Source organism: Vespa crabro, chromosome 1, assembly GCF_910589235.1.
Source record: "Vespa crabro chromosome 1, iyVesCrab1.2, whole genome shotgun sequence".
NCBI classification, from domain to species: Eukaryota; Metazoa; Arthropoda; class Insecta; order Hymenoptera; family Vespidae; genus Vespa; species Vespa crabro.
In genome coordinates, this window is record NC_060955.1 from 17,289,909 (window position 1) to 17,314,757 (window position 24,849).

At 30.2% G+C, this 24,849-nt stretch overlaps 7 protein-coding genes across 10 annotated transcripts in view; 3 read left to right on the forward strand and 4 right to left on the reverse strand.

Moving 5' to 3' along the window:
- Positions 1-337: 337 nt before the first annotated feature.
- Positions 338-2,361, reverse strand: LOC124431966 (bursicon). Its single transcript, XM_046980401.1, has 4 exons — positions 1,988-2,361; positions 1,705-1,871; positions 938-1,063; positions 338-546 (listed from the first exon to the last, which is right to left on the reverse strand). The coding sequence occupies exons 1-4, from the start codon at positions 2,022-2,024 to the stop codon at positions 400-402; spliced, it is 477 nt and encodes a 158-aa protein (XP_046836357.1). The 5' UTR covers positions 2,025-2,361; the 3' UTR covers positions 338-399.
- Positions 1,741-15,747, forward strand: LOC124431918 (zinc finger CCCH domain-containing protein 10-like). Of its 4 annotated transcripts, none has more exons than XM_046980353.1 (4): positions 1,741-1,878; positions 13,182-13,811; positions 13,942-14,227; positions 14,350-15,747. In XM_046980353.1, exons 2-4 carry the CDS (start codon positions 13,282-13,284, stop codon positions 14,818-14,820), a joined length of 1,287 nt encoding a protein of 428 aa, XP_046836309.1. In that variant the 5' UTR covers positions 1,741-1,878; positions 13,182-13,281; the 3' UTR covers positions 14,821-15,747. The 4 variants fall into 4 exon arrangements, with proteins under 4 accessions (XP_046836309.1, XP_046836316.1, XP_046836317.1 ...); XM_046980360.1 differs by lacking the exon at positions 1,741-1,878 and adding an exon at positions 10,525-10,837; XM_046980361.1 differs by lacking the exon at positions 1,741-1,878 and adding an exon at positions 12,658-13,101.
- Positions 3,458-4,184, reverse strand: LOC124431972 (partner of bursicon). Its single transcript, XM_046980413.1, has 3 exons — positions 4,038-4,184; positions 3,817-3,941; positions 3,458-3,742 (listed from the first exon to the last, which is right to left on the reverse strand). The coding sequence occupies exons 1-3, from the start codon at positions 4,156-4,158 to the stop codon at positions 3,572-3,574; spliced, it is 417 nt and encodes a 138-aa protein (XP_046836369.1). The 5' UTR covers positions 4,159-4,184; the 3' UTR covers positions 3,458-3,571.
- LOC124431947 (G patch domain-containing protein 11) lies at positions 4,570-6,255 on the reverse strand. The gene is made up of 2 exons (XM_046980377.1): positions 5,208-6,255; positions 4,570-5,150 (listed from the first exon to the last, which is right to left on the reverse strand). Exons 1-2 carry the CDS (start codon positions 5,431-5,433, stop codon positions 4,609-4,611), a joined length of 768 nt encoding a protein of 255 aa, XP_046836333.1. The 5' UTR covers positions 5,434-6,255; the 3' UTR covers positions 4,570-4,608.
- LOC124431899 (sarcolemmal membrane-associated protein) lies at positions 6,262-12,392 on the forward strand. The gene has a single exon (XM_046980299.1). The coding sequence runs from the start codon at positions 7,768-7,770 to the stop codon at positions 10,159-10,161; it is 2,394 nt and encodes a 797-aa protein (XP_046836255.1). The 5' UTR covers positions 6,262-7,767; the 3' UTR covers positions 10,162-12,392.
- Positions 15,748-16,136: 389 nt separating the features above from the next.
- Positions 16,137-18,255, reverse strand: LOC124431958 (dephospho-CoA kinase). Its single transcript, XM_046980388.1, has 3 exons — positions 17,983-18,255; positions 17,265-17,556; positions 16,137-17,180 (listed from the first exon to the last, which is right to left on the reverse strand). Exons 1-3 carry the CDS (start codon positions 18,092-18,094, stop codon positions 16,877-16,879), a joined length of 708 nt encoding a protein of 235 aa, XP_046836344.1. The 5' UTR covers positions 18,095-18,255; the 3' UTR covers positions 16,137-16,876.
- Positions 18,256-19,058: 803 nt separating this feature from the next.
- Positions 19,059-24,849, forward strand: part of LOC124432458 (neurobeachin) — a 306,785-nt gene continuing 300,994 nt past the window's right edge. The window contains exon 1 of the mRNA XM_046981638.1: positions 19,059-19,444. Coding sequence (XP_046837594.1) covers positions 19,286-19,444 — 159 coding nt within the window. The 5' untranslated portion in view covers positions 19,059-19,285. The remainder of the gene's footprint in view (positions 19,445-24,849) is intronic.

Consider the following 24,849-nt stretch of genomic DNA (forward strand, 5'->3'; position numbering starts at 1 on the left):
CTATTTTTTCCTAGAACTTTTAGAACGCGGGAATAAATTATTATTGTGAATCAATTTGAATTTAAATAATGAATAATAATTATATTTCGTTTGAAAATTTTTTAATATACAGACATGAAGTGTTTTCTTTTTTATAAAAATGTTATATATGCATTAAAGAATAAGTTGAATTCATAATATTTTCAAATATTATAATTTTATTAAATAAAAGCTGAACAAATCCATGTATGTTTGTGTATGTGAAAACGTAATATCCGTTTAAGTATTTAAATTATTAATTTATATTGTAAAACTAGTAAAGGGAAAATATTTGGTATTTTAGAATTACATAATACCATTTCTTCATCACATTGATTTATTATATTTTTTAAATACATCGAGAGATTTAAAATGAAATTATTATAGGCCAGGCGATCGTCTAAAATGAGCGGACGTTGTAAATGGAGTTTCTTCGGCAAATCCAGCTATTTCCTGAGGTATTATAGCATATTCTTCGATGCTGGTACATGGTCTGCACATGCATTCTAACGGGGCTTTGGTAACAACCTATAAAATTCAAAAAATGAAAATGTTTTTAAAACATAAGAGAAGTTATTTTTGATATATTTTCAATGTTAGTTGAATTTTCAAATTCGAAAACAACAATTATAGGTAGAATTTCGTAAGAAAAAAGAAATTATTGAAAAATTATTTTTTTAAAGTTCATCACGAGGCGCGTATTTAATTATTGTTTGAAATTCCCGCGATCGTCATCTTCTATACCTTCAGTACTGGCCGTTTCTACACGAAAACAATATGGCGGTACAAAACTCGTGGTGTCAAACGGTTTGCTGTTAACATCAATGTGAAAACGACACATCGATTCGAATTTAAAAAGTTTATGGCGTTTCGCGAGAAGTTTTTAAATTCAATAAAGAGTTTAAAAAAATAAACTTAACTTTCGGAATTTTCTTTCTCCTGGTTTTGCTTTCGGACAGAAAAGGGATACACTAGCCTCCCTTTCGCCGCTTTCTTGACAACACATGCAACTTCTTTCCATTTGCCAAATTTTCGATCCGGACACCTGTAGCGAAAGGTAAGTTAAAACTTTACCATATAATAATCATATTAATTAATACGATTAAGATAATACGATTAAATGTAATATACATTCAATTAGTGAATATTTTTACGAAATAGTATCCAAAACAATGACTTGCTTAGGAATATAAATTTTACTGTGAATCATATTATGCTTTCTTTTTAATATAAACTTTATTTGAAATTATTTATTTACTTTATCTAATTAAACAATGATCAAGACATTTATTTGAGTCTTAGAATGTTTTCCATGTTTTAATTTACTCTAATATTTTTTTAAGCGCTTTATTATAAATAAGTTTTAGTTTTATTATAAATAATAATGGAATAATATCACATGGTTTTCATGATTAGTACATATATGTATATATATATGTGTGTGTGTGTGTGTGTATTATAAAATTAAATGTTAAACTTAACAATTCCGTGTTATATTAATTCTTAACTAATTAAACTTAACTAATTGTAATAATTTTTATATTCTGCTAAATATTCTGTAATTTTAATATGGTTATAATCTAATTATTTTGAACTTTTTTTTAACAGTATAATAAGATATAACTCTTTTTAAAAGTTCAGATTCTTTTTTGAAACTTAACATAGTTAAAATATTTTTTATTTTACCTGTAGATAGCTGCTACAGCGTCCTCTGCAAGCATAACTAGGTATTGGTTTTGGAATACAGCCTGGATATTGAAGAAAGTGTATCACAGGAGTTGCTTGACATTCGTCAATTCCTACGATTGCTTTGGTATTCTCAAATAGAATACACATCAGCATACTCGTTATAACTACGCAGTAAGTAATAAAATCCGATATTATTACATTTAACTTTTAAGTTATTAAAATCGATTATTTTTAATACTTTTTATATTCGATACTTGAAAATAATATTTTTTTTATTTACCAACGTGGCACCACAATATCCTTTTATTATGATACATTCTGCTGGCTCTCTGGCACTTTACTGTGCTTGTTGAGCCTTTGCTGTAAGCTTTTATACTCTATGGGTGGCTATTTTTCCTCCCTTCTCTTAACTACATTTCTAAATGATATTAAGGGTGTGTATATCAAGTTCACACTATTATATATTCCCTTCTTTATAAGTGTTTAGTATTTATAATCTTCCAAAACATTATATAATAAAAGATTATTACTGTAAGGTATCACATAATTAAAACTAATAAAATAATCCATTTCATTAAAGAGTAATAAATGGTGTAAATTTTCAGTATGTGTTGCTATAATGGTTACATACAGAATATCAATGGTTAAATACAGAATATCAATATTATTTTTAAATATTTCTATTAGTATATTTATCTAAGTATTTGTTTTTAAAAATATCATCAATTTCATTTTTAAATTTTCTTTAATTTTATAGTATTCTTCTTTTATATATAATATATATTCAATTTTATATATATATATATATGTATGTATGTAGGCATGTATGTATATATGTATGTATATATATGTATGTATGTATGTATGTATGTATGTATGTGATGTATGTATGTATATATGTATGTGGTGTATGTATGTGATGTACGTATGCAATAGATGTATGTATGTATATATGTATGATGTATGTATGTGATGTACGTATGCAATAGATGTATGTATGTATATATGTATGATGTATGTATGATGTATGTATGATGTAAATATGTATGTATGTATGATGTAAATATGTATGTATATATATAAAATGAGAAACTGTATGTATATATATAAAATGAGTATTATTAAAATTCATTTATTAACATTATTTTTATAAATATATATAGTCAAAAATATTAATATATTACAATATAAGAATACATAATGTTCTATTGTTTTTAAACAGTTATTATAACATCCTTCTTAAATAATATAATAGCTATAAATTTGTATTTATTTAATAAGTTTATTATCTATTTAATTCATTTAGATGATATTTATATAAATAATATTTGATATGCTAAAAGTCATTCTCTTAATCATTGCCTTGAAAAAGTTACATTATCGTTACAAGGTCAGATGGAACTAAGCATTAGAAAAAAAAATATAGAATCCATAGATCCAATATTCTGATTTTTGATATCATTAATATATCATATTTTTAATATTATCATATATGAATATATAACTTAATTTGGCTCTTAGGAGTTTATGTAGGGATTATAACAAGTGTAGTAAAAACTTTGAAAATTTTAACTCTATATTGTTACTAATTCATAATTATTTAACTTACATTAAAATATTTTTGAATTCATATCCTAATATCAATATTATTTTATTAATATTCCTAATATTCATAATGAAATATATTTATTTTTTATTATAAAAAAATAATATTTGATATTTTAGAAAGGTAAAGCATATACAGAAAACATATTTTTATGAATATAATTTATTGTAAGCAGTGGTACAAGTATCTCCACATTTTTAATTCAAGTTATTTTTATCACAACTTTGCCTCAATTTAAGTTTATTTCATTGTCAAATTTCATCTGGAAAAATTTCCACATTTTATACATTTGCATTCTGCTGGCTCTCGCAATTTTATTTCCATGACCCCATCTTCATTGTTCATTAACTTTATTCCATCTGCATCATAGCATTGATTTAAAATAACAAGTCTCTCCTTCAAATAACTTTCACGGCAACAATAACATTCCTGAAAGACAAAGTAGATATATGTATTTTATTTAGTAATCCATCTTTATTATATATTATAATTAGTGTATATACCTTAGCAAAACCAGTGGCAGTAATAACACTTGGTTGTACTTGTGAGGTACAAAATCCTTCACACTTAGTAACTGATATATCACCACTGCATGTTCTTTTTATATGTCCAACCTCATCATATTCATCTATGAAAGAAAATAGCTCAATTATATTTTTTTTTATTTTGTTTATATATATATATATATATTTTTTTTTCTTAGTTGTATATTATGGTACTATGCCTTTAGTAATATGAATTTCTGATTGTAATGTTTCACAATTTTCATCTTCTAATATCTGTGCAATAACACAACAATTATAGTAGGATGTAATGATCAATAAAAATATGGTGAATTTTGTCATTATGAGAATAATATTTAAATATTTTCTTTTCTCAGGATTAGTTTACTTTTAGTAAAGATCTGATCAAAGTACAGAGGAGAAATGAAACCAGAGAAAAGGAAACACTTGCTTTTATAAGAAAGTATCCCCCAATATGTAACAGCTTGGGGTGTTGAACCCCTGCTAAGAGTTAATAGTCAGTGAAACCACTTCTAGCTTTTACACTATAATGTGCTTGATTTCCTAGCATGATATACTTTTTTCAGAGTATTTTGCATTATGTATTTAATAGCTTTTTTATGTTTTTCTACGTGGTAGGGGTAACTGTATCAAAAAAACTTGCCTGCCTTTAGTAAAACATTTTTTCTCATATGTAACTCGTATCTAAATGTGGTAACATTAAAAACCAGTGTAATATATAAAAGTAGTATATTGAATTATTGAATTGATTATTTATTTTTAGTGTATTTTCTAATGAACATTTCTTGTACATCCTGGACAATTATCCCTTAAATCATTTTCATCTTCAAATAATACACCACACCAAATACAATAAAAGTACTTTTCACGTAAATATTTTGTCAGAATATCTAATTTTTCATTAACAGTAATATCTTCTTCTTCTTCTTCTTCTTCTTCTTCTTCTTCTTTCTCTTCTTCTTCATTTTCATCTTCTTTTTTCTCCAAATCATTTACCCAGAACCAAGATTCTAAAGGTTCTTCTTTATTTGCTTTAGCATCTAGTTGTTGACAAACTTTTTGGCTTTTATATAAATCTACTTTTAACATTTGCTCTAATTTGGTTTCTGCCAATCTTTCTCGGAAATCTTGCATATGTGAATTATCTAATCGTGTATCTACTATTTTTGATTTGGTTTCTTTTTTTGCCGATGTTTTGCCTAATCCATGTCGATCAGCTTTCAATTCTATTCCAATTGGCTCAATCATACCTGATTCTGTTTTTCCTATACCTTGTCCTGGTTTATATCCCATTTTCATAAGCAAAGCAAAACCTATAAGCAAAGAAGAGATAAATAGGATTAACTTTATAAGTTATTTGTAGAACTCACCTTTATTACTACTTGCTATGGCATTAGACATGCCCTCTTCTCGTTTTTCACGCTCTATTAAATGTATTGATTTATTTTTTTCTTTCATTTTTGCTTCATGCTCAGCTTTTCTTTTTTCTAATTCGAATTGTCTTTTATCTGTATGTCTATAAACTAGACTTGGCGTAGCACATTTTTCGGACAATTGCAAAAACTTATCGGACATATAATCTTCATCATCTGACATTTTAGTTTGTTCAGTTATTTTTATACTTAATATCAGAAGAAATTTTTTATATAAACTTCCACTTTTGACAAAAATTTTTTATTAACGTCAGTATTACTTATCAATTATCGTTTAAGATAAATTTTATATATGATTTAAAGAAGTAGACCATTTATTTATCGATAAAAATTTCAAATTTATGCGCATATCTTTTTAATGTTTATGTAGTCCTTAGTACAATGATTTTAATTGGGAAATATTTTTAATAAAACACTATGTTTTGAGGTTAAGACGCAGCTGTGCTTATAACGCGTACTAAACGTACAACAAACATAGTCTCTCTCGTAGAGGCGTCATTAATGTAATAGAAAAAACTGTATCAATCATAAAAACTTTTAAAATAGTCAGAGGATCGAATTATTTCGTATTTATTATTTTTTGAAAAATATAATAACAGGATTTTGAAAAATTTTTAATCGAAAAAATATAAGAAGAAAAATATTAAGGTATAAGCCAACGGATCTTTTTCAATATACTATCATGAATAATAAAACTTGGAAACTTAGAAAATAATCAATACGAAGGTATTTATTTTAATGTTTACAGAGAGTTTGATATTTTTCAAAAGATCTTATAATTTATATTAATATTCAAGGAAGAAACGCCCGCGCATATTTGAAATTATTCAGATCAGCATGGAGATAGATAACGTGATGTAATGGGACTCCGCTCATTTGCACGAAATGAAGAGGACACAAAAGTGAAAGGATTGACGATATCATGATTTGTCGTCTTTTATATTCATATAGATGAGAAGAAAAAGTTTATTCATAATGTGATCAGGTTTATTATTAACCTTTTATTTAGTCATTATTTAGTCGTTATTTATTCGATTGGTCTTTTGGCTATAATCGATTCGAATGAACTCGTCCAGTAATACGCTATAATACGTAGTACTTACGTGCCTCAATTATGTCATCATCAGCAATTACTCATTTTCATAGAGTTCCCAATGAACTAAGATAAAATTTGATTGATATATTTGAACGATATAAGATTAATAAACGTGACATTTATTTTTTCATCATTTACATCTCAAAGATATTTGTTTCGATAGAGATAATATTCTTTTTGAATAAAAATTCATTTGAGAGAGAGAATCATGATAAGAAGGCACGTTTATCTCTTTGGTTAATTTCCTGTTTCCGATATTTTCCACCGATAAAGCCAGACAGGTTCTTACCAGGCTGTTCGTTCTTTCGTTTGCTAGTTCTATAAAACATAACCTATAGTGGTTACAATTTACGAGGTTCAGGTATATTCGCTGCCGTAAGCGATACACGTACAGGTACATGGATACGTACAATTTCTATGTGTGCGTATATATACATTTATAGTCGAGGATGTTGGATGACGATTGGCGGCTTGTAACATGGCCGACCGATGCGCAAGTCGAGTTGCGCAGCTGACAAATTTTGTCAAACTTCTGTATTACTGTATGACTGTTATATAGAGTGTTACAAATCATTTCGTGATTGAATCACTTTGTTCTCGACTTTTGAACAATGTATCATCTAAAAGTATCGCGTTTACCTTATTTGTTGTTTGAGCCTTGTGAGAATATATAAGAGTATAGAGCGTAAAAGCGAAAGGTGGAAGAGTGAGTGCAAGATAGAGAGAAGGAAGGAGGCGTTAAAAGGAGGACTCGTTTAGAGGGAGGAAAGTGCTAACGTGTAGAGAGGGAAGAGAAGGAGAGAGAAAGAGAAGCAGAGTGGCCGATCTGCTTATTTCGAGAAACATACCTTTACCTGTTAACCGTTGTCATAGATTTTAAGAAGAGACCAAATTAGTGAATTCTTTCATTAAGCAGTAAAAGAAAATCGAAGTGGGAAGGATACGAATCATATTTTCATTTCTATCTTATCGTATCGAGACGAGACTATGCACGGAAAAAGAAATTCGTAAAGGTAACAAGGAACGATCGAAGGGAGACGACAACGAAAAATCATAATAACGAAGATAAAGATTTCTTTCCATCGTAGAAACATGCTAATTCGTCTGTCACGAGGAGGCGTGACGAGTCGTAGGTCGCAAGAGTTTCGAGCACGATTCTTCTCGTGACCGAATTCTGAGGTTCGGGTGTGTACGAAGTACACGGTGCGTGCCTAAGTACGAAATCAAGAAGAAACGATTTATCGAGATTATCCTCGATGAGATATACAATACCGCGTGCGAGTTTCTATCTTCCTCTTCCGCATTTTTTCTCGACACTCTATCGCTAAAGAATATTATTACGTCCTCAAGGCTATTTTGGAATAGAGTTCACACTGTCTGGTTCGTCCAAGATATTCGGCTATGGTTGTAGCCAGTGGTGGATGGGTACAAAATGCCAATTATCCTGCTGCTCAGAATAATAACAATCTGAGCTTGAGCAACATGCAGGACAATAAGATGGCACCGAAAGTTGTCCTGATTTGCAGGGACAACTCTCATCCGTTTCAAGAACGTACGTTGACTTTGGAAGAACCTGTGAAAATAGGTCGTTCAGTGGCCAGAGTAAGGGCTGCTCCAAATAATGCGATCTTTGACTGTAGAGTGTTGTCAAGGAATCACGCATTGCTTTGGTATACCGGTGGAAAATTTTATTTACAAGATACTCGTAGTAGCAATGGAACATTCATTAACAATCAAAGGTTAAGTACTTCAGGCTTAGAATCTGCAGCCGAAGAAGTATGTTCAGGAGATATAGTTCAATTTGGAGTGGATGTAGTAGAGAATACAAAGAAAGTAACGCATGGTTGTATAGTGGCAACAATAAAGCTTTATCTGCCGGATGGTAAAGAAGCTAAAGCTAGTCTTAGCACATCTGTTACACCGGTAGGTAGTAATGTTTCCTTAGAGGATTTATATAAATTGTATCAAGTTATACAAGAAGCTTCTAGGAGGGAAAAGGCGCTTAATTCTAAACTAGGACATCTTCAACAATTGGTAGAAAATATTCGAAAAGTTACTAATCAGTCATGGAAAGCATTGATAACGGAAGATCGTTTGTTATCATGGGTTGAAACTGTGGAAAATCAACTGGTTGTTTATTCTAAAAATTACACAGAAGATAAGATTAGAAATGAACTTGTAAAACTTCAAGAGGAAAAAGCACAATATCAAAATACAGCAAAGGAAGCATTGCAGAAAATTTTGCAAGAAAAGCTGGAAATTGCTAAAAGACTAGTGCATGTAGAAACTCAATTAAGCGAAACTGAAGAAGAAAATCAGAGTTTGCACAGTGTTTCAAAATATACTCAAAATGAATTGCAAGAACTTAGTGTCAAATATACAGAAGTACAAAAGAAACTCCAGGAAACGACGAACAAACTTTTGGAAACTGAAGAAAAATTAAAAGTAGTGAAGCAAAATGCAGAACAAGAGATACAAGTTATATTAAAAACATTGGAACGTCAAGAGGCAAAAGAACAAAACTTGTTGGCAAGATTACAAAAGTCTAGATTAAGTTCGGTTAATATTCTTAAGCAGATCACTGCCTTGAGAAATTATATGCAAACTCTGCAAGATATGGATCCAAAATTAGTTACAAGTGAACATTTTGATTCAAAAGATGGAGAAAATCCTATTGATGCTATTAATGCAATTTTGAATAAATTAAATTCTATTAGTGCTGGCAATATAGAAATGGATTCTGAAAGTAATTTTAAAGAAGAACAAGATAATCAATTTAATTTACAAGATATAGATTCTAATCAATTGAAAGTAGTAAATTCTGAATCATTTAGTTCAAAAGAGAAATTAGATGACTTGGCAGTGGGAAATGATAATTTAACAGAATATATTTTGCCGCCTCCATCTAGGAGAACATTAGTAAATGGAAATGCTAATTTAGACAATTTGGATATTAATTCGGATGCTGATATAGATTCGGATGCAACGGATGAAACATGCAGTGTTGCTAGTGATGATGTTAGCATAAAATCGACTATAGAAAACAAGAAAGAAGAACATGCCTTTGGAGAAATTAAAGAGATATTTGTACCACATAAAACGGAAGTTAGATTTGCGTCCAATGAAAATGGCGAGCAATTAGAAGTTTATTATGAGCCAACGGAACAAACAGAAAAGGAGAACGAATTATTAGAAAAAGCAAGTGATACCGTAGATTCTGAAAAGTCTTTCAGAGAAGTAGAGAATATAACAACAGAAAAATATGAACAAATTGAAGAGAAAAATGTCAACGAAAAAGTTGACTTAAATAAAGACTGTGACGAAGATCATCTAGAAGGAGATTATATTAAGACATTAAAGCCTATGACTAAGAATGAAAGTATGCAACAGAGTTTGCATTCAAAAGAATATATATTGCACACTCTAATTGGATCTTTAGATTCTTTAAAAGGTGAAGACAGCCTGGAAGCACAACAAGTGGTCAAGCAGGAATTAGAAGAATTAAGAGACTCGTTGATTCATGAACCAACTGAGATCATTATGGATAGGTTGAAGGAATTGTATTATCGTGCGAAAAATGAGGCTCAAAGGATGCAGGAAGTTAATGAAGAATTAGTAATAGTGAAAGAAAAGTACAATGCCTTTTTAGATGAAAGAGGAGAACTATTAAAAAAATATACCACATTAAAGCAACAGTGTGGTGATCTGCTAAATGCAACCTACACTGTGCCAATACATTATGTTGTTCCCATTGTAATAGCGTTAGTCTGCATGTTGCTAGAAAAAATCTTCTAATGTTTTTTGCTTTTGTAAATAATTTTCTCTATGAGAAGTAATATATCTCCTTTTTAATTTTTTATCTACAGTAATAATAATAATATTAATAATAATAATAATTAATAATAGTAATAAAAAAAAAAAAATAACAATATTAGCTATAATATGTGGTGCAATCACAAACTCAAGTTTTATTCTGTATAACTGTAGAAGTGGATTTAGGTCTGGAAAATTTATAATCTCTATTTGAGAAATTTAACGTTTTTTTATATGATTAAGATTAAACAAATTTGTAAATAGTATGATATACAAATGAACGTATCCATAAAGAACCAAATTCAGGAATTTTTCAGTTTTTACTTTTTTTTTTGTCTTTTTTTTTCTTTTTTTTTTTTGTCTTTTTTTTTTTTTAAATTCTTTTGGAGGAATGAAAAATCAAAGGCAGTATTATATATTCTATGGACATATGCATTGTGTATCGATTTAAAATGAAACTACGGCTAGATGGAACATATTTAGAGAAGAAACTAGACAATACCACTGAAAATGTTCAATATGCTGCCAATCTGAATAATCATATCTTTTCAAAGTTGTGGTGGCATTTAGTATCGGATTACAATGCCACACGCTTCGTGTTAACACGTCGTCGCGATTATTTATAATGCAACGTCTTCGTTGGATCGATCAATGAATGGCAAGTGGCTATGACACAAAATTAACTGAGCAAAGTGTGTTCATCAATATATTATCTCATTATTTTCCGTTTATTGTATGTCTTTTCTTTTTTTGCCTGAGTATGAAAGTAACAAATAAACAAACAAACAAAAAAAGAAAAAAGGAAAAAGAATATAGACAAAAAAGAGTCTTATTTTACAATCGACTATCACGTTGAGATCACGCATGCGAACAAATTTTTATAAAATGTGTTGTGCGGTGGCTGTAAATCTTTCTTCTTTTTCTTCTTCTTCTTCTTCTTCAAGATTTCTTATCGCAAAATTTATCTTACCCAAATTACCGTTTCATCACCGATATCTATTACATGTATACTCATTCATACACACACACACACACACAGATATACAATCTTTTTGAAATTAATAGTTTAAAGTTCACTTTTTTCTTTCTTTTTTTTTTTTATTTTTTTTTTATTTTTTATTATTTTTTTTTTTTATCTTTCATATTATCATTTATAGATGGAGTATCGTTTCATAATACATATGGCACGTGTTCAGTTGTTTGTAAAAAGATGTGTTGCGTAGTTTTTCACCGCAAGCGTGCTTCGTGCACAGGCATGTTATTGATTGAGTTGTTTAAAATAAAATTGATTTTGTAATGGTACCGCAAGTTCTATTTATCGATAGTGTATAATTACGATTATCTATTTATCTATGCGTTCTTAATCAATGTGTTTTTGTCTACGCGGATTGTGCAAAAGCTTTAAATGCTCACTATTTTCGAATTTAATTATTATTTAAATAATACATTTTTCGTATATTTTTATTTTTTTTTATTTTTTTTTTTTTTATATAAATATGCACGCTCGATCTATATCTTCATTTGCATTGATATCATCATATTAGAAAGCATATCTAATCGACCGACCTAATAATTATTAAGCAGATTATTCTCATATACTTGTAGAATTTTTTTAAAGCTAATCGGTACAAGGATTTTTCAATCCTACAGCGATAAAAAGAAAATGATCTAGGCATCTATTCAAAAAAAAAAAAAAAAAAAAAAAAAGAAAAAAAGAAAAAAAGAAAAAAAAAGAAAAAAAAGAAAAACGAAAAAAAAAGAAAAAAAATAAAAGGAAAAAAAAATTGATAAAAAGAAAAAGAAAATATAGAAAGACAGATTTCCGAATTGTACACTTTTCCATTGAATTCTTTTTATATGAATATAATCGAATTTAATCGTACCTTGATTCATTAGTTTTAATTAGAGTGCCATTGCTCGATCAACATTTTCCGTGTTAAAAGAATTATTAAAGAGACGTAATTATAAGAGAGAAAGAAAAGAAAAAAAGAAAGAAGAGATTGGATTATAAATATATTCTCGATTTTTGTCTTTCGAGAGAAAGAAAATCAAATAGTCTCTCACGATTGTCACTTTCGTCACTTGAATTTAAAAAGAAAGACAAGAGAATCGTGGAAATTTATATAGCAAATCCTACTTGTACATAATATTGTTGATATAACCTTAATACTAATGTATAAGTCATAAAAAATAAAAATTAACTTAATTGAGAATGTATTTTTTTCTCATTTTGTAAGACCTAAGGCATGTGAAATTACTATAGTAGAGTAAACGATAGATCAATTATAGTTGTATTGTCTCTAGAAATTTTATAAATTGAAAAAAAACCCCATTTTATATCAATTTAATTGTTCAGTTGTGAATCATTATTCTTACAAATCTTTTGTTATTTTGTCATTATAAATTTCTATCGAAACTTTTTGTACATTTTTACAAAATAAATTTCTGTTCGAACAATAAATCAATAACATGAAAGAGAAATAAAAAAAAGAAGAAAATTAATAAAAAAAAATAAAAAAAATTAAAATTAATAAAAAAAAAGCGGAACAAGCCGGCAGAAAAAGAAAAAGAAAAGAGTGTATTTAAAAAAGATACATTGAAGCGCAATCGATTCGAGTGCTATTTTTAAGAATTATATATGATACAGGTCGCGTATCTGTATTTTACAGTCTCTTGATAATTCAGCCTATATTCAGCTTTATATCAATTGGCCATATGCTACTGAACTAAACGTAGACCTCTCATGAATGGATCTCTTTCGTTAGCATCGTCGCTTCTGCGACGTTTTGATGCGAGAGATTATGTAATTTAGATAGGAAAATACGCGTTGATACGTACCTCGCGGTTTGAAGGATCGTTGAATATAAAGACGACATTGTATATGTTATGTATCTTTTTACACGCTATTGTCGACTGTAATACGTAATAATAATTGATACAAATTTCTAATCTATTTTTTTCTCTAACTTTTTATGATTCTTTTGTTTTTGTTTTGTCTCTAGATACAGGAGATCGTCTCCGAGGAACTAAGGAGTATAATTAATAAAACGAACCATACGAGTATTATCGTAATTATAATCTTGTAATGCTGATGTCAGAGCAATGAAGAAGTTGAATAAGAAGGTGGAAAACTCGTCGAACGACCAAAATAAAAATATGTCGGATGGACAGGTCACGAATGGCGATACCTCACCCACTCGCATCTGCAGAGATTTTCTACGAAATGTTTGCCACAGAGGGAAACGTTGCAAATATCTTCACGAACGTTCGGACGATGATCCGGTCGAGGGTTACACATTTTGTCATGACTTTCAAAATGGCATGTGCAATTGGCCGGGTTGTAAATTTTTACATTGTACGGAGAACGAAGAGAAACGTTTTCGTGCGACGGGAGAGTTACCGGCTCATGTTTTAAATAGGTTGAAAAATAATAGTGAAAAGTCCGAGTATCCTCTTTGCAAAGATTTTATTAAAGGTACTTGCCAAAGGACACAGTGTAAATACAGACACGTGAAGAAGGAAGAACCACAACATAGTTTGACCCAAACGTCGCATAACAGTGCGTCAAGACCTCCTCATAATTTCAATAGTCCTAGCAATAACGAAAGTCGTAGATATGAGGAGGACAGAAAGTAAGTAATAAAATCATGTCGTCATGTTTCTTAGATCATTATTTTATTTTTAGATAATCCATGATTTTCAAAATAAAACTATTTCAATTTGTCAAACACCTATTAATCAATGAATTATATTTGTATATAGTTTCCATTGGCCGATGGAGGAACAACACAATTTAGTCGCAAGCAATGGCTATAATACGTCTCAGCATCCAACAGATTACATAGGACCACCGGAGCCAAAGCGACGAATAGTTTCCGGTGAGACGGTCGTCCACTTCGAAACTTCGCAAATCGTTGGTCAACATACCGCACAGCCGGTTACACCAGGCTATTATTATCCAGTAATACCTCGTAATGAAGCTAGGGCTATTGTTTTAGAGGATGAAAATGCATTATTACGAAAGAAAATAGAGGAACTAAAGAAACAGGTTATTATCTTCATCGGACTCGTAATATACTCTCCGAGTGAATCATCAGATATTTATTATTATTATTATTATTGTTGTTATTATTGTTATTATTATTATTGTTGTTGTTGTTGTTATTATAGGTCAGCGATTTGACCGCAACCAATGAGTTTTTGCTGGATCAAAATGCTCAATTGAGAATGTCAGGAAAGCGAACAGCAAATGTGACTGCTGTGACAGTCCCAGCGGTTACAATTACAAACACCGTTCCACCGTCTCAAGCTCCTACTCCACAACAAATGGTCAATGCCGCTGTAGCAGCTGGTACGCTACGTACGGTTACAGCGAGTGTAGCCACTGTTCCAGTAAGCATAGCTACGGTCGCACCCGTATCTATTGCTGCGGTGTCCATGGCTCCTGTCTCGATTCCACCACCTATCGTGACCATGGCACAGCAGACTATCACGATGAGTGGTTCAGGTCCACAAGCGACAAATCAACAACCACCTAATACGCAACAACCTGCCAGTTTACCTCTTTCAATATCAGGTGCAACCGCACCTTTGGTTTCCTATCCTATTATGACTCAAGAACTTAGGCCTGTTTTGCAGTAATGCATTGACCGGAGAAAGCTTTTCGGTTTACTAGGTGAGTCAAGGAATAAATAGTTGCTTTCTGTATTTGTGACTTTGGGGCTTGAACTTTGACCGAATATCTTTGCAATAATACCTCGTAAAGAAATGGTGAAAATGCAGAAAGTAACAAACGTATGTGTGTACCTAGCCGAAATGCGTCTGTGTACATCTAAAGGATGACTTTAATGAATACCAAAAAATATTGACGGAACTGCTGTTCTCATTATATTGGAAAATTTATATAATTTATTATGCAGGGTAAACGTAAAAACGCAACTTTTATAGCAGTACAGTTTCCATGCACTCCTTTAAGATGTTCATACATCTTCACACGATTTGTATATATTGCTTCCTTCTGTGGTTCTAATTTCTCTCGAATATCGCATTTTTACTTATCTCTTTAAAAATTTATTCTGGAAAGTAATAAAAAATGAGGATCGTATGAATGTAATCAGTATAATGTGTGAGTGAAATATAAATTGTTTCCGATTTATTAATGCATACGTAATTGAATATGTAGAGGTTGATAAAGAAACAACAAATCACTGACTTTGTTTTATATGATAAACATCACAAAAAAAATATCAATATATGCGTATAGTCATTTGCAAAATAGCTAAGCGAATCTGTGAGAAAAATTGTAAAGTAAGAAATATGTAAGAAGGAACTCATTTAGATTATTAAATTAATGTAAGTACAAAATAGAATGAAATATATTAGGTCACAGTGAAGACTCGTCACTGAATTAAGGTAGTAGCGAACCCTGTAACTGTTTTCTGTATGCAAGGCTGTAAATATTTTGTTGCTTCATTGTTTTCCAAGAAAATGTTTATACTCCCATTTTCAATAAATAAGTCGACTATTCTTATAAAATAGCAATATTTTAATAAATTAAATACACATCAAGGCCCATTGTGCATATTTATGTAAACTTTTGACAAAATCGTCATATTTAAATAAGGGGAAAGAAAAAAGGAAAAGAAGGTAAGAATTCTAATCATAATTTTGACGCGTAGGAATATATAAAATATTTATAATAAATTATGAAAAAATATTTGGTTTATTATGTAATGTTGATACATCTTCATACGATTTGTATGTATTGCTTCCTTCTGTGGTTCTAATTTATCTCGAATATCGTATTTATTGGTTTATTGGTTTATTTGGTTAATTATTGAAGGTTAAGTAATTGATGAAGAACGTTGTAAGAGAAATTGAAAAATGTTGAAAGAGAAAGAAAAAAGAAAAAAATTATATAATTTGATTATATAACAACTCTTAAAGAAACAACTTTATGTTGTTAAAAATCCCGAATCTTTATTAAACGTACCACCACATATTACATTTTTTTTCTTTCATTGATATGAGTACAATCTATGGTATATTTTAACTTCAGCTTATATAGCATAAATGCAATTGAATAAAATTAGCTATAAAGAAGAATAATCTTAATACATAAAATAGTTGATAAAAAAAAATATATATTATACTACAATATATATTTGGTAAAAACCAAAGTATTAATTATTTCTGTTTTAGATAAGAACAAAAATATATTTTAGTTGCGTTATGCTATACGTAATGTTACAAAGTTATTATTTTCATTCTACATATTCCTTCTGATGTAATAATCGTACAGTTTTTCTTGTGTTTCTAAGATTTTTAATTGTATATAAAATGGAAGTAGCTTGTAATTTATATCATTATTTATACACATAACATTATTTTTGGTTTCTTAGATCTTTGATATGTACAGTACTGTAATCGTTTATTGTGAAGAACACTGTCTTGCATTTTTCAGTACGTATATTTGATTATCGACGAATCGATATATTTCATTTTTTACTTTAAAATATATGTATATATACTGTGTATATATATATATAAAAGAAGATAGCAATGTGTCGATGCATATATGTATGCAGTTATTGCATTTCTTTTAAAAATAGGAAGATTAATTAAATTAACATATTTGGCTTAATACATTCTTCATCGTTATCAGAATTCGTGCTGTAACTTTTGTTAAAATTTATTTCTATGTTGTTGCAGGCAAGGATTTAAATGATCTGTTTCTTAACCAATATGCACCAGCTAAAAGAACAGTGCAACAAAAACCGACTATAAAACGTAATTTCCAATGGTACTTTGAACATCTCAATACATTAATTACTTTAATAGTTTGTTCTCTAGTATCACGTTCGGTTCCTGAATTTTCTATTACAAAATTTGCCATATCTGCTTTTTTTTCTAAAGACATTTGAGCTTCTATTCTTAGTTTTGCTTTAGCTTCTGTAAATCCCGTACGTTCTATTAATCTTTGTAATTGTAAATCCTCTTCGCTGAAAATGGTAAGTAATTACAAATATTAATATCGATATAATAATAATAATAATAATAATAATAATAATAATAAAATAACTTACCAAGTTACAACAATAATCTTATGCAAGTAATTCAACATATGTCCTGATTCAAAGAGTAACGGTAATTCCAGAACTATAAATGAATGGCCCTGTACAAAATATTTAAATGTTTGCCAATATATTTCTCTATATATGTCTGGATGGGTAATAGCATTTAATTTTTTTCTTTTTTCAACATCATTGAAAATAATATCGCCTAGTTTGGCTCTATCAAGTTTTTTTGTACTGAGAAATACCTCAGGACCAAATTCCATTTGTATTTTATGCCAAGCTGGTTTTCCTGGTTCCACAACTATAAATATAAGAAGTATAATAATTAAAAAGCTATATTTCTTTTAAATCGTAAGGAGAACGTCGATAAATTTATATTTTAAATAAGAGATCTTATATTTTTTAAATAGATATCTTATTCATTTAAGAAGCTTATACTTGACAAAGTAAAAATTATTTTTAACGACTTTTACTTATATCGTACAAGAATCTACATAAACAAACTTTTGCATTAAAAATTTTATTACAAGGAATTACTTTTAAAAGAATAATTATATCATCTAATTGCACGATGACATCGTGCAATAGTGTAATAGTGCATCGTGTAATAATGAAAAATTCGAGCCGATATGTATTTTTCATTAATTCTTAATACTTTTATCTTCTTACGAGTAAAGTTCATTTTGTATTCAATGTGACACTAGTAATATAATTAATCATATCTAACCTTTACGGGCTATCGCATCGGCATCAATGACGGGTATGCCATGTTCGCGAAATACACCAGCCACAGCACTTTTTCCAGTGGCTATTCCACCTGTCAAGCCTACTAGGAACATTATAAAGATAATTTAGATTAGAAGTCTGCAATATTTTCAGAATTTTGTCACGTCAACATCGTCATTAAACTATACATGGATTCTAAAAAGCTTAAACTACTCCGTAAAAGTGAAACTTGTAAGAACGAACAATGTTCTTATCACGTCAAATCTTTCTAAATATTTCCTTGAATTTACTAGATTTTGTTGCGATAAAAATATCCCTAGATCATATACAACATAGATCATTATGGTTAAGCATCCGGTGCATTTAAATTCAAATTATACGAAAAATATATAATTTATTGCTTAATGATTGATTTGAAATGTTGGACAATTATATGGTTAGAATAAACAATAATAATTTATTGTGCACTTATATATACATATATATATATATATATATATATATATATATATATATATTCATATATATGATAGTAAATATTTAAATTAATAGTAAATTCTTTTTGCATTTTCAGAGAAGCAAATAAATAAACGAGATGAAATAAATAAAACAGAAATAAAAAGTGAAAAAATATCTGGATAGAAAAGATAAAACATTTCGATTGATAGAATTAAAATTATAATTAAATAGAATTTGGAAGAGAGATATAAATAAAATATTGTTATAACTTAGTCGTAAATTATTAGACATCTTTTCTATTTATATCTTTCGATAAATCCTAAATTGAAATCTATACGTCAAAGTAAGCAATGACATATATTTATTTTTATTTCCAATTAATTCATTGTATCTATCTAGTTATCGATTAATTCGTTTATATTATTTACTTTATATCATTTTCTTTTTAAATAAAATAAAAGGATACGCATATATACATACGTACGTATATATGTATGTAGTTATTTTATTAAAAGTAGCGGTCACCCCCCCTCCAAAAGCATAGGTAGATTAAACCCCTACCACTCAACGTTTACGTCGTGCGCTATTTACGTTCAGTCTCTTAGCCGACAGACGGCGGTACGGACGTATTATCGCGCGCGCGCTCCACGTTCTAGGAACTTTTGCCTTTGGCGTACTGGCAGATTCCTCACAACAGTGTCTACTCTCAAAGATGGCAGATCAATTTGTGTTGTATTATCATGTGACGGTGAAAAGCTCTCGTTGATAAGGCGGTACGTGCGTTAACTGTCGTAGATTTTCTTCCTGTGGAAGGACCGCGTTCCACAAAGTCGAAAATCGGCGCGATGGCGGACATGAAGAGTCCACCGTTCAGTGATATTAAGAGGCCGGAGGAGGTGGTGGCGATGGCGATGAACGACAGCTTGAAATTCGCCGTCCTGATTGGCCTGATCGAAGTGGGACAGGTGTCTAATCGGGAAGTTGTCAACACGGTGCTTCATTTGGTGAGTGATCATTCTTTTTTTTTCTTTCTTTTTCAATTTTTTTTCTATCTTTTTTTTTATTCCTTTTAAAGAAAAACGTCAATGACATTTTTATTATGATCAAAGGATCTGGCCGAGTTTGGCCAGTGCCGTAGTATACGACATAACCTGCCGGCATCTTCGGGGGTGTGTGGTTGACGGAGGAGAAAAGAAAGATAGAGAGAATATCACGTTCTCTCTCTCTCTCTCTCTCTTTATTTTTCTTTCGTTCGCTTGCTCGTTTCTCCATTTGTCGAGCAAATCCTTGTATTAAAGTAAACTGTCAAACGCGCGCCTCGATGTTTTTCCCTATTTTTCATTCGATTACATTTTTTCTAATGCGCTATATCGAGGACGGCCACGCGTTTTTCACTATTAAACCTCTTATCACGAGTCAAGAGTTTTATTTGTTTTTTATTGGAATGAAGAAAAAAAATTAAATTTGGAGAATCTCATGAAGGAATACAAAATCTTTGTATTTTTTAAAAATATCATTATTTCTCGATCGGAAAGATAGAGAGAGAGAGAGAGGGAGAGAGAGAGAGAGGGAGAGGGAGAGAGAAACGTCGGAAAACCACGTTTTCGTTACTTCGTCTCATCTCGTCTTGTTTCTTGTCTCTTTTTTTCTCTTCTCGTCCCCTTCGCCTCGTTTCGATTAGGTTCACGATTGATTTCTCTTTATGATCTTTATTATCGATCATTCCATGTCGTAAAATTTTACAATTTCGATCGTTATTATACCTTTCGTCATAATACTTTATCATTATTCTCATTCTCGCCAACGGCGTTATCTCGTCCGGATCCATTTAGGAAACTTTTCGACGTGTCCGTCAACCGACAAATTGGCCCGGAGCGTTTGTTTTCCTCTACCACCTGTCGAAAATTAATTAACGAATTTTGAGGATGCACGACGGAAAATGCGCGCGCGAAAATCTCTCGTTTTCGTTCTCGTTCTTGACGTTCCTCGGAAGTGAATTCGATCGAAATATTAATAATCAAATTTATTTCGGATATCGTTTCTATCGTTGGTATCATTTTGAAATACCTCAATTAAACTAAACTCAATTCGTGGATTATTTTAGCTTATATCCTATACAATATATATTTATATGATATGCGTATCCAAAGGAGATTTTCGTATATATGAAAAAGGAGAAATATGCGAAATATAAAGGTGATTTAAAAAAAAAAAGAAAAAAAATAGAAAGAAAAGAAAGAAAAAAAAATAAAGAAGACGAAGGGACGGCAAGGGGATCGATGTGGTATCTATCGTTCCCTTTGACATGTCTCTTTTGCGTGCGATCATTCACTATCCGGATGGTATATAACTCTTTTTTTTTCTCCTTTTTGGACAACTGAGAAGAACGTTATCGATAAATCGATAGCAATTTTCTATGAAACTATATGTATTTGTTATTTGTAGAATTTATGAGAATGATGCAACGGAGATTATTACATACATAGAGAAAATCCAACGTAATCGTTATTTTTATTTTCAATTTTCTGTTTGTTTTTTTTTCTTTTTTCTTTTTTTTCTTCCCGCATTCACCTCCTTCCACCCAGCCTCCTCCCTCTCTCTCGCCTAAGAATATTTACTGCCATTGCTTTGAGTCATTAATATTGAGTTTAATCGTCGTACAATTTATTTATTTTCATTCATTTTTTTTTTTTTTATGCGTACACATGTGTATGTATATATATATATTTTTTTTGTTTGCTTTTCTATAAAAATATACACGATAGAAAAATATATAGTAGAAATATCGATGGTGGTATACGTTCGTGTGAAATAAAAAAAAACAATATTTTCTCGAGCGTTAATGAACTTAAAATGAATAGTATTGATATTATTTTAGAAAGTCCATTGATTGAAGTAACTTTTGATAGCGAATATAATTTACTAACGTTATCTGTCCAACGATAAAATTCATTATCGGTTTTGTGAGATATTCAATGATTTTTAATGGAAAAAGGTGTTGATAGATAGAGAAAGAGAGAGAGAGAGAGAGAGAGAGAGAGAGAGAGAGAGATCTTACGTAATATCATGAAAATATCTTATTTTAAAATATTACAAAATTGTATGTAGGCAGAAATGTGTATTCTCTCTTTCTCTTTCTTTTTTCCCTTCTAATTCCCCCTCTCTCCCCCTTCTCTCTCTCTCTTTCTCTCTCCCGTTCTTTATCTTTCAACTTTTTCATTTTTTTTATTTCATGGTCATAATGTTACGTCATGGAAGAACGTTTCCGACAAAGGTGTGGTAATCATTTAAAATATCCGCCTTTATTCGAAGAACGAACGTATAAACGAATAAACGAAGGAACGAAGAAACGTATGAACGAACAAACGAACGAACGAATGAAGGAAGGAATGAAAATGAGAGAAGAGGGACGATCGTTTTACAATAAAAAAGACAAATAATACTGCACGTGGTACCGATTAATAATCTCTTACGTAGGAGAGTTCTACGTGTCGAACAAGTTTTCTTCTTTTCGCTCTTTTTTTTTTGTTTCTTTTTCTTTTCCTTTTTTTTTCTTCATTGATCTTCAACGACCATTGGTCATGATAACGGGGCCAAAAGCTTTTAACGAAAGCTTTTGAGCGTTTTTCGTTAGCGATTAAAGTTGTAAGAACGATTCAATTGATCGTAATCGATTCGTCGTTGGATCGATACCTTTAATTTTTGTTACTTTCTCGTTTAATTGGGCATACTCGTTTTATTACGTTTCTATTTTTTTTCTTTCACAATAAACATATTCGTGATGTGTTACGAACAGATGACGTTAATTATATTTTGTCTGAAAGTACGATAATTAAAAGTAGGAAGAAGAAAAATTAAAGAAGTTAAAGTTGCGAATGAAGTATCTGGCATAAATTGTCAGAAACAGAAACGAAATTTAATTGACTGCTGATTAATGAGTTCGCGAGATTTTATTTATTTATTCTTTCTTTTGTTGCGAATGACTTTACGTCATTACATATTTATTTATAAAATAATAAATATACTTATGTCGAAATCACAGATCAATCGATTACGATTATACGTTCGATTCGATGTTTTATTTTGTACGAATGATTTCTCAGAATTATATATTTATTTAAATCTATAGATACAATGAGTATATGTGTGTACACATACACATACATAGACGCATACACGCATGCGCGCGTGCATTTATTGACATATATTATATAATATAGATAAGGTGAAAAATCGTTTGGAGTAGAAATATGTGATGGCTTTATATATATGTTTTTATCAATCTGATTTATTTTTTATTTCCCTCTTTTTCCTTTTCTGTTTTTTTCTTCTCCTTTCTTCTTCTTCTTCATCTTTCCTTTTCCTTTTCCTTTTTTTTTTTATATATACATTATCTACTCTAAGCCAACATAAATGTAGAGTAGAATTCGTAACGGACTCGAATTAGCGTTGGCGTTGTTTGAAATTACGAGCCTATCACACCGCCCTTGAAAGCCCTTAATCTAGCTATTGTTCAAGGTGGGTTACCGCTGCGAGCATCGGATCGCGTGTTACGACGTTGATCATCGATCTCTCTCACTTACTCTCTTGTATGTGTTTCCTTTCTGTTGGGTTGTTTGTTTTTTCTTTTCCTTTTTTATTTTTACATTTTGTTTACTCCTCCTTCATTTTTCATAACAAACAAATTAAAAATGTGCGTGCGATGCTACGAGGAGTTAGATAAAAGAAAAAGAAAAAAGAAAAAAAAATAGAGAAAAATCATAAAAAGGCAAATTAAAAAAGATAGAGAGAGAGAGGGGGGGGGAAGAAGAGAGATAGAAAGAGAAAGAATAAGAAGAGGTATGAAGTATCGACAAATGCTACGACAACGAATTTGCGTTAAGCGAATAGCGAGCCAAAACGATAAAATTTCCCGAGATTATTTTTACGGTCGAAGGAAGGCGTCCTCTTTCTTTTTTTCGATCAGCGAATAGCGTGCATATTTATGGTGTCACGTCGATTATTTCGAGAGAGAGAGAGAGAGAGAGAGAGCGAGCGAGAGAGCATATAGGAATTTTTCGATAGGAAGCTTTTCGTTCATCGTATCACCTTGACGTCGACACGTTGATAAAATGTTGACGTTGAGATTAGATAAACACGTATGATCGACGTAGAAGAGAAATAGAACGGATTTATCGCAAGCTTGAAAGCTCCAAATCGATATTCGTATCTATTAAAAGTAGAAGGGATAAAGAATTTTCTTTCTTTTCGCTCTCTTTAATTATTCTCATAACATTATTTTTAGCCAAAAAAACCTTTTTTTGTTTTCTCTCTCTCTCTCTCTCTCTCTCTCTCTCTCTCTTTCTCTCTTTCGATCGATCGATCGAACTCTCCTCGAATGGATTTCCTTTTCTAGAGAATAACAAATATTCGATATTCTTTTATAGTTTTAAAAGGATTATTACATATATATGTAAGTATATCAATAGAAACAACTTCGAATTAAATCGATCGAAGTATTTTTAAAAGCTGTCGAAAAAAATTTTTTCGAGGGGAAAATTTTAATTTTAATTTGTCAATGAAATAGAGAAAGAAATTTAAAAGTATATACATTAATAATTACATGCATATGTTGGTACGTTAATAAGTTTTTTAGTCAAAATTTAAAATCGATCATGTGCCGTAAGGATCATTTAATTAGAATGTATCATTTTACTTTTTATTATCTTTCCTATGATAAAATCGTCGTTTAAGATCGTTTACAATTTTCTTTATTTATCTTTATATTCTCTTTCACTCTCTCTTTTTTCTCTCTCTCTCTCTCTCTCTATCTATCTATCTATCTTTTTCTCTTTCTTTATGTTCTCTTCCTTGCTTTTCCTTCTTCGTCATACTTGCAGATTCGTAATATTTATCGTCAAAGTTGCACATCATTCTCCGTATTTCGTGATTCACCTTGAGTTCCCTCGTGGATACCTCGTTAATTAACAAGAATATACATATATCCTTTTCCTTTTGCGCTGTTTTACATAGAACCAGATTTTCTTAAATGAAACATGAAAGTAAAGGAGAATGATCAAGGATTACGTGAAAAAAGAAAAACAAAATGGAAATGAATTAAAATCTTCTGCGAATTTTCGATTTAACGAAAAGAGGATTTTGTACCTCGTTTAAAAATAAGAAAAAAAAAAGAATGAAAAACTAACGTATTTTACAGAAGTCTCTAAGAATCGTGATTTAATTTTTTCTTCTAGTTCTTTTGAATCTTCATGTATAAAAAATTAAATCTTTTATTTAATTATTTAACGTAATAATAAAGATATAATATTTTTTCATTTCTCCAATGTATAATTCCTTCGTCTGTTTATAATCGATGTAACGTGTAAGGATATATAAGGAAAAATCTGAATTATTTAAATTACGAAAATAT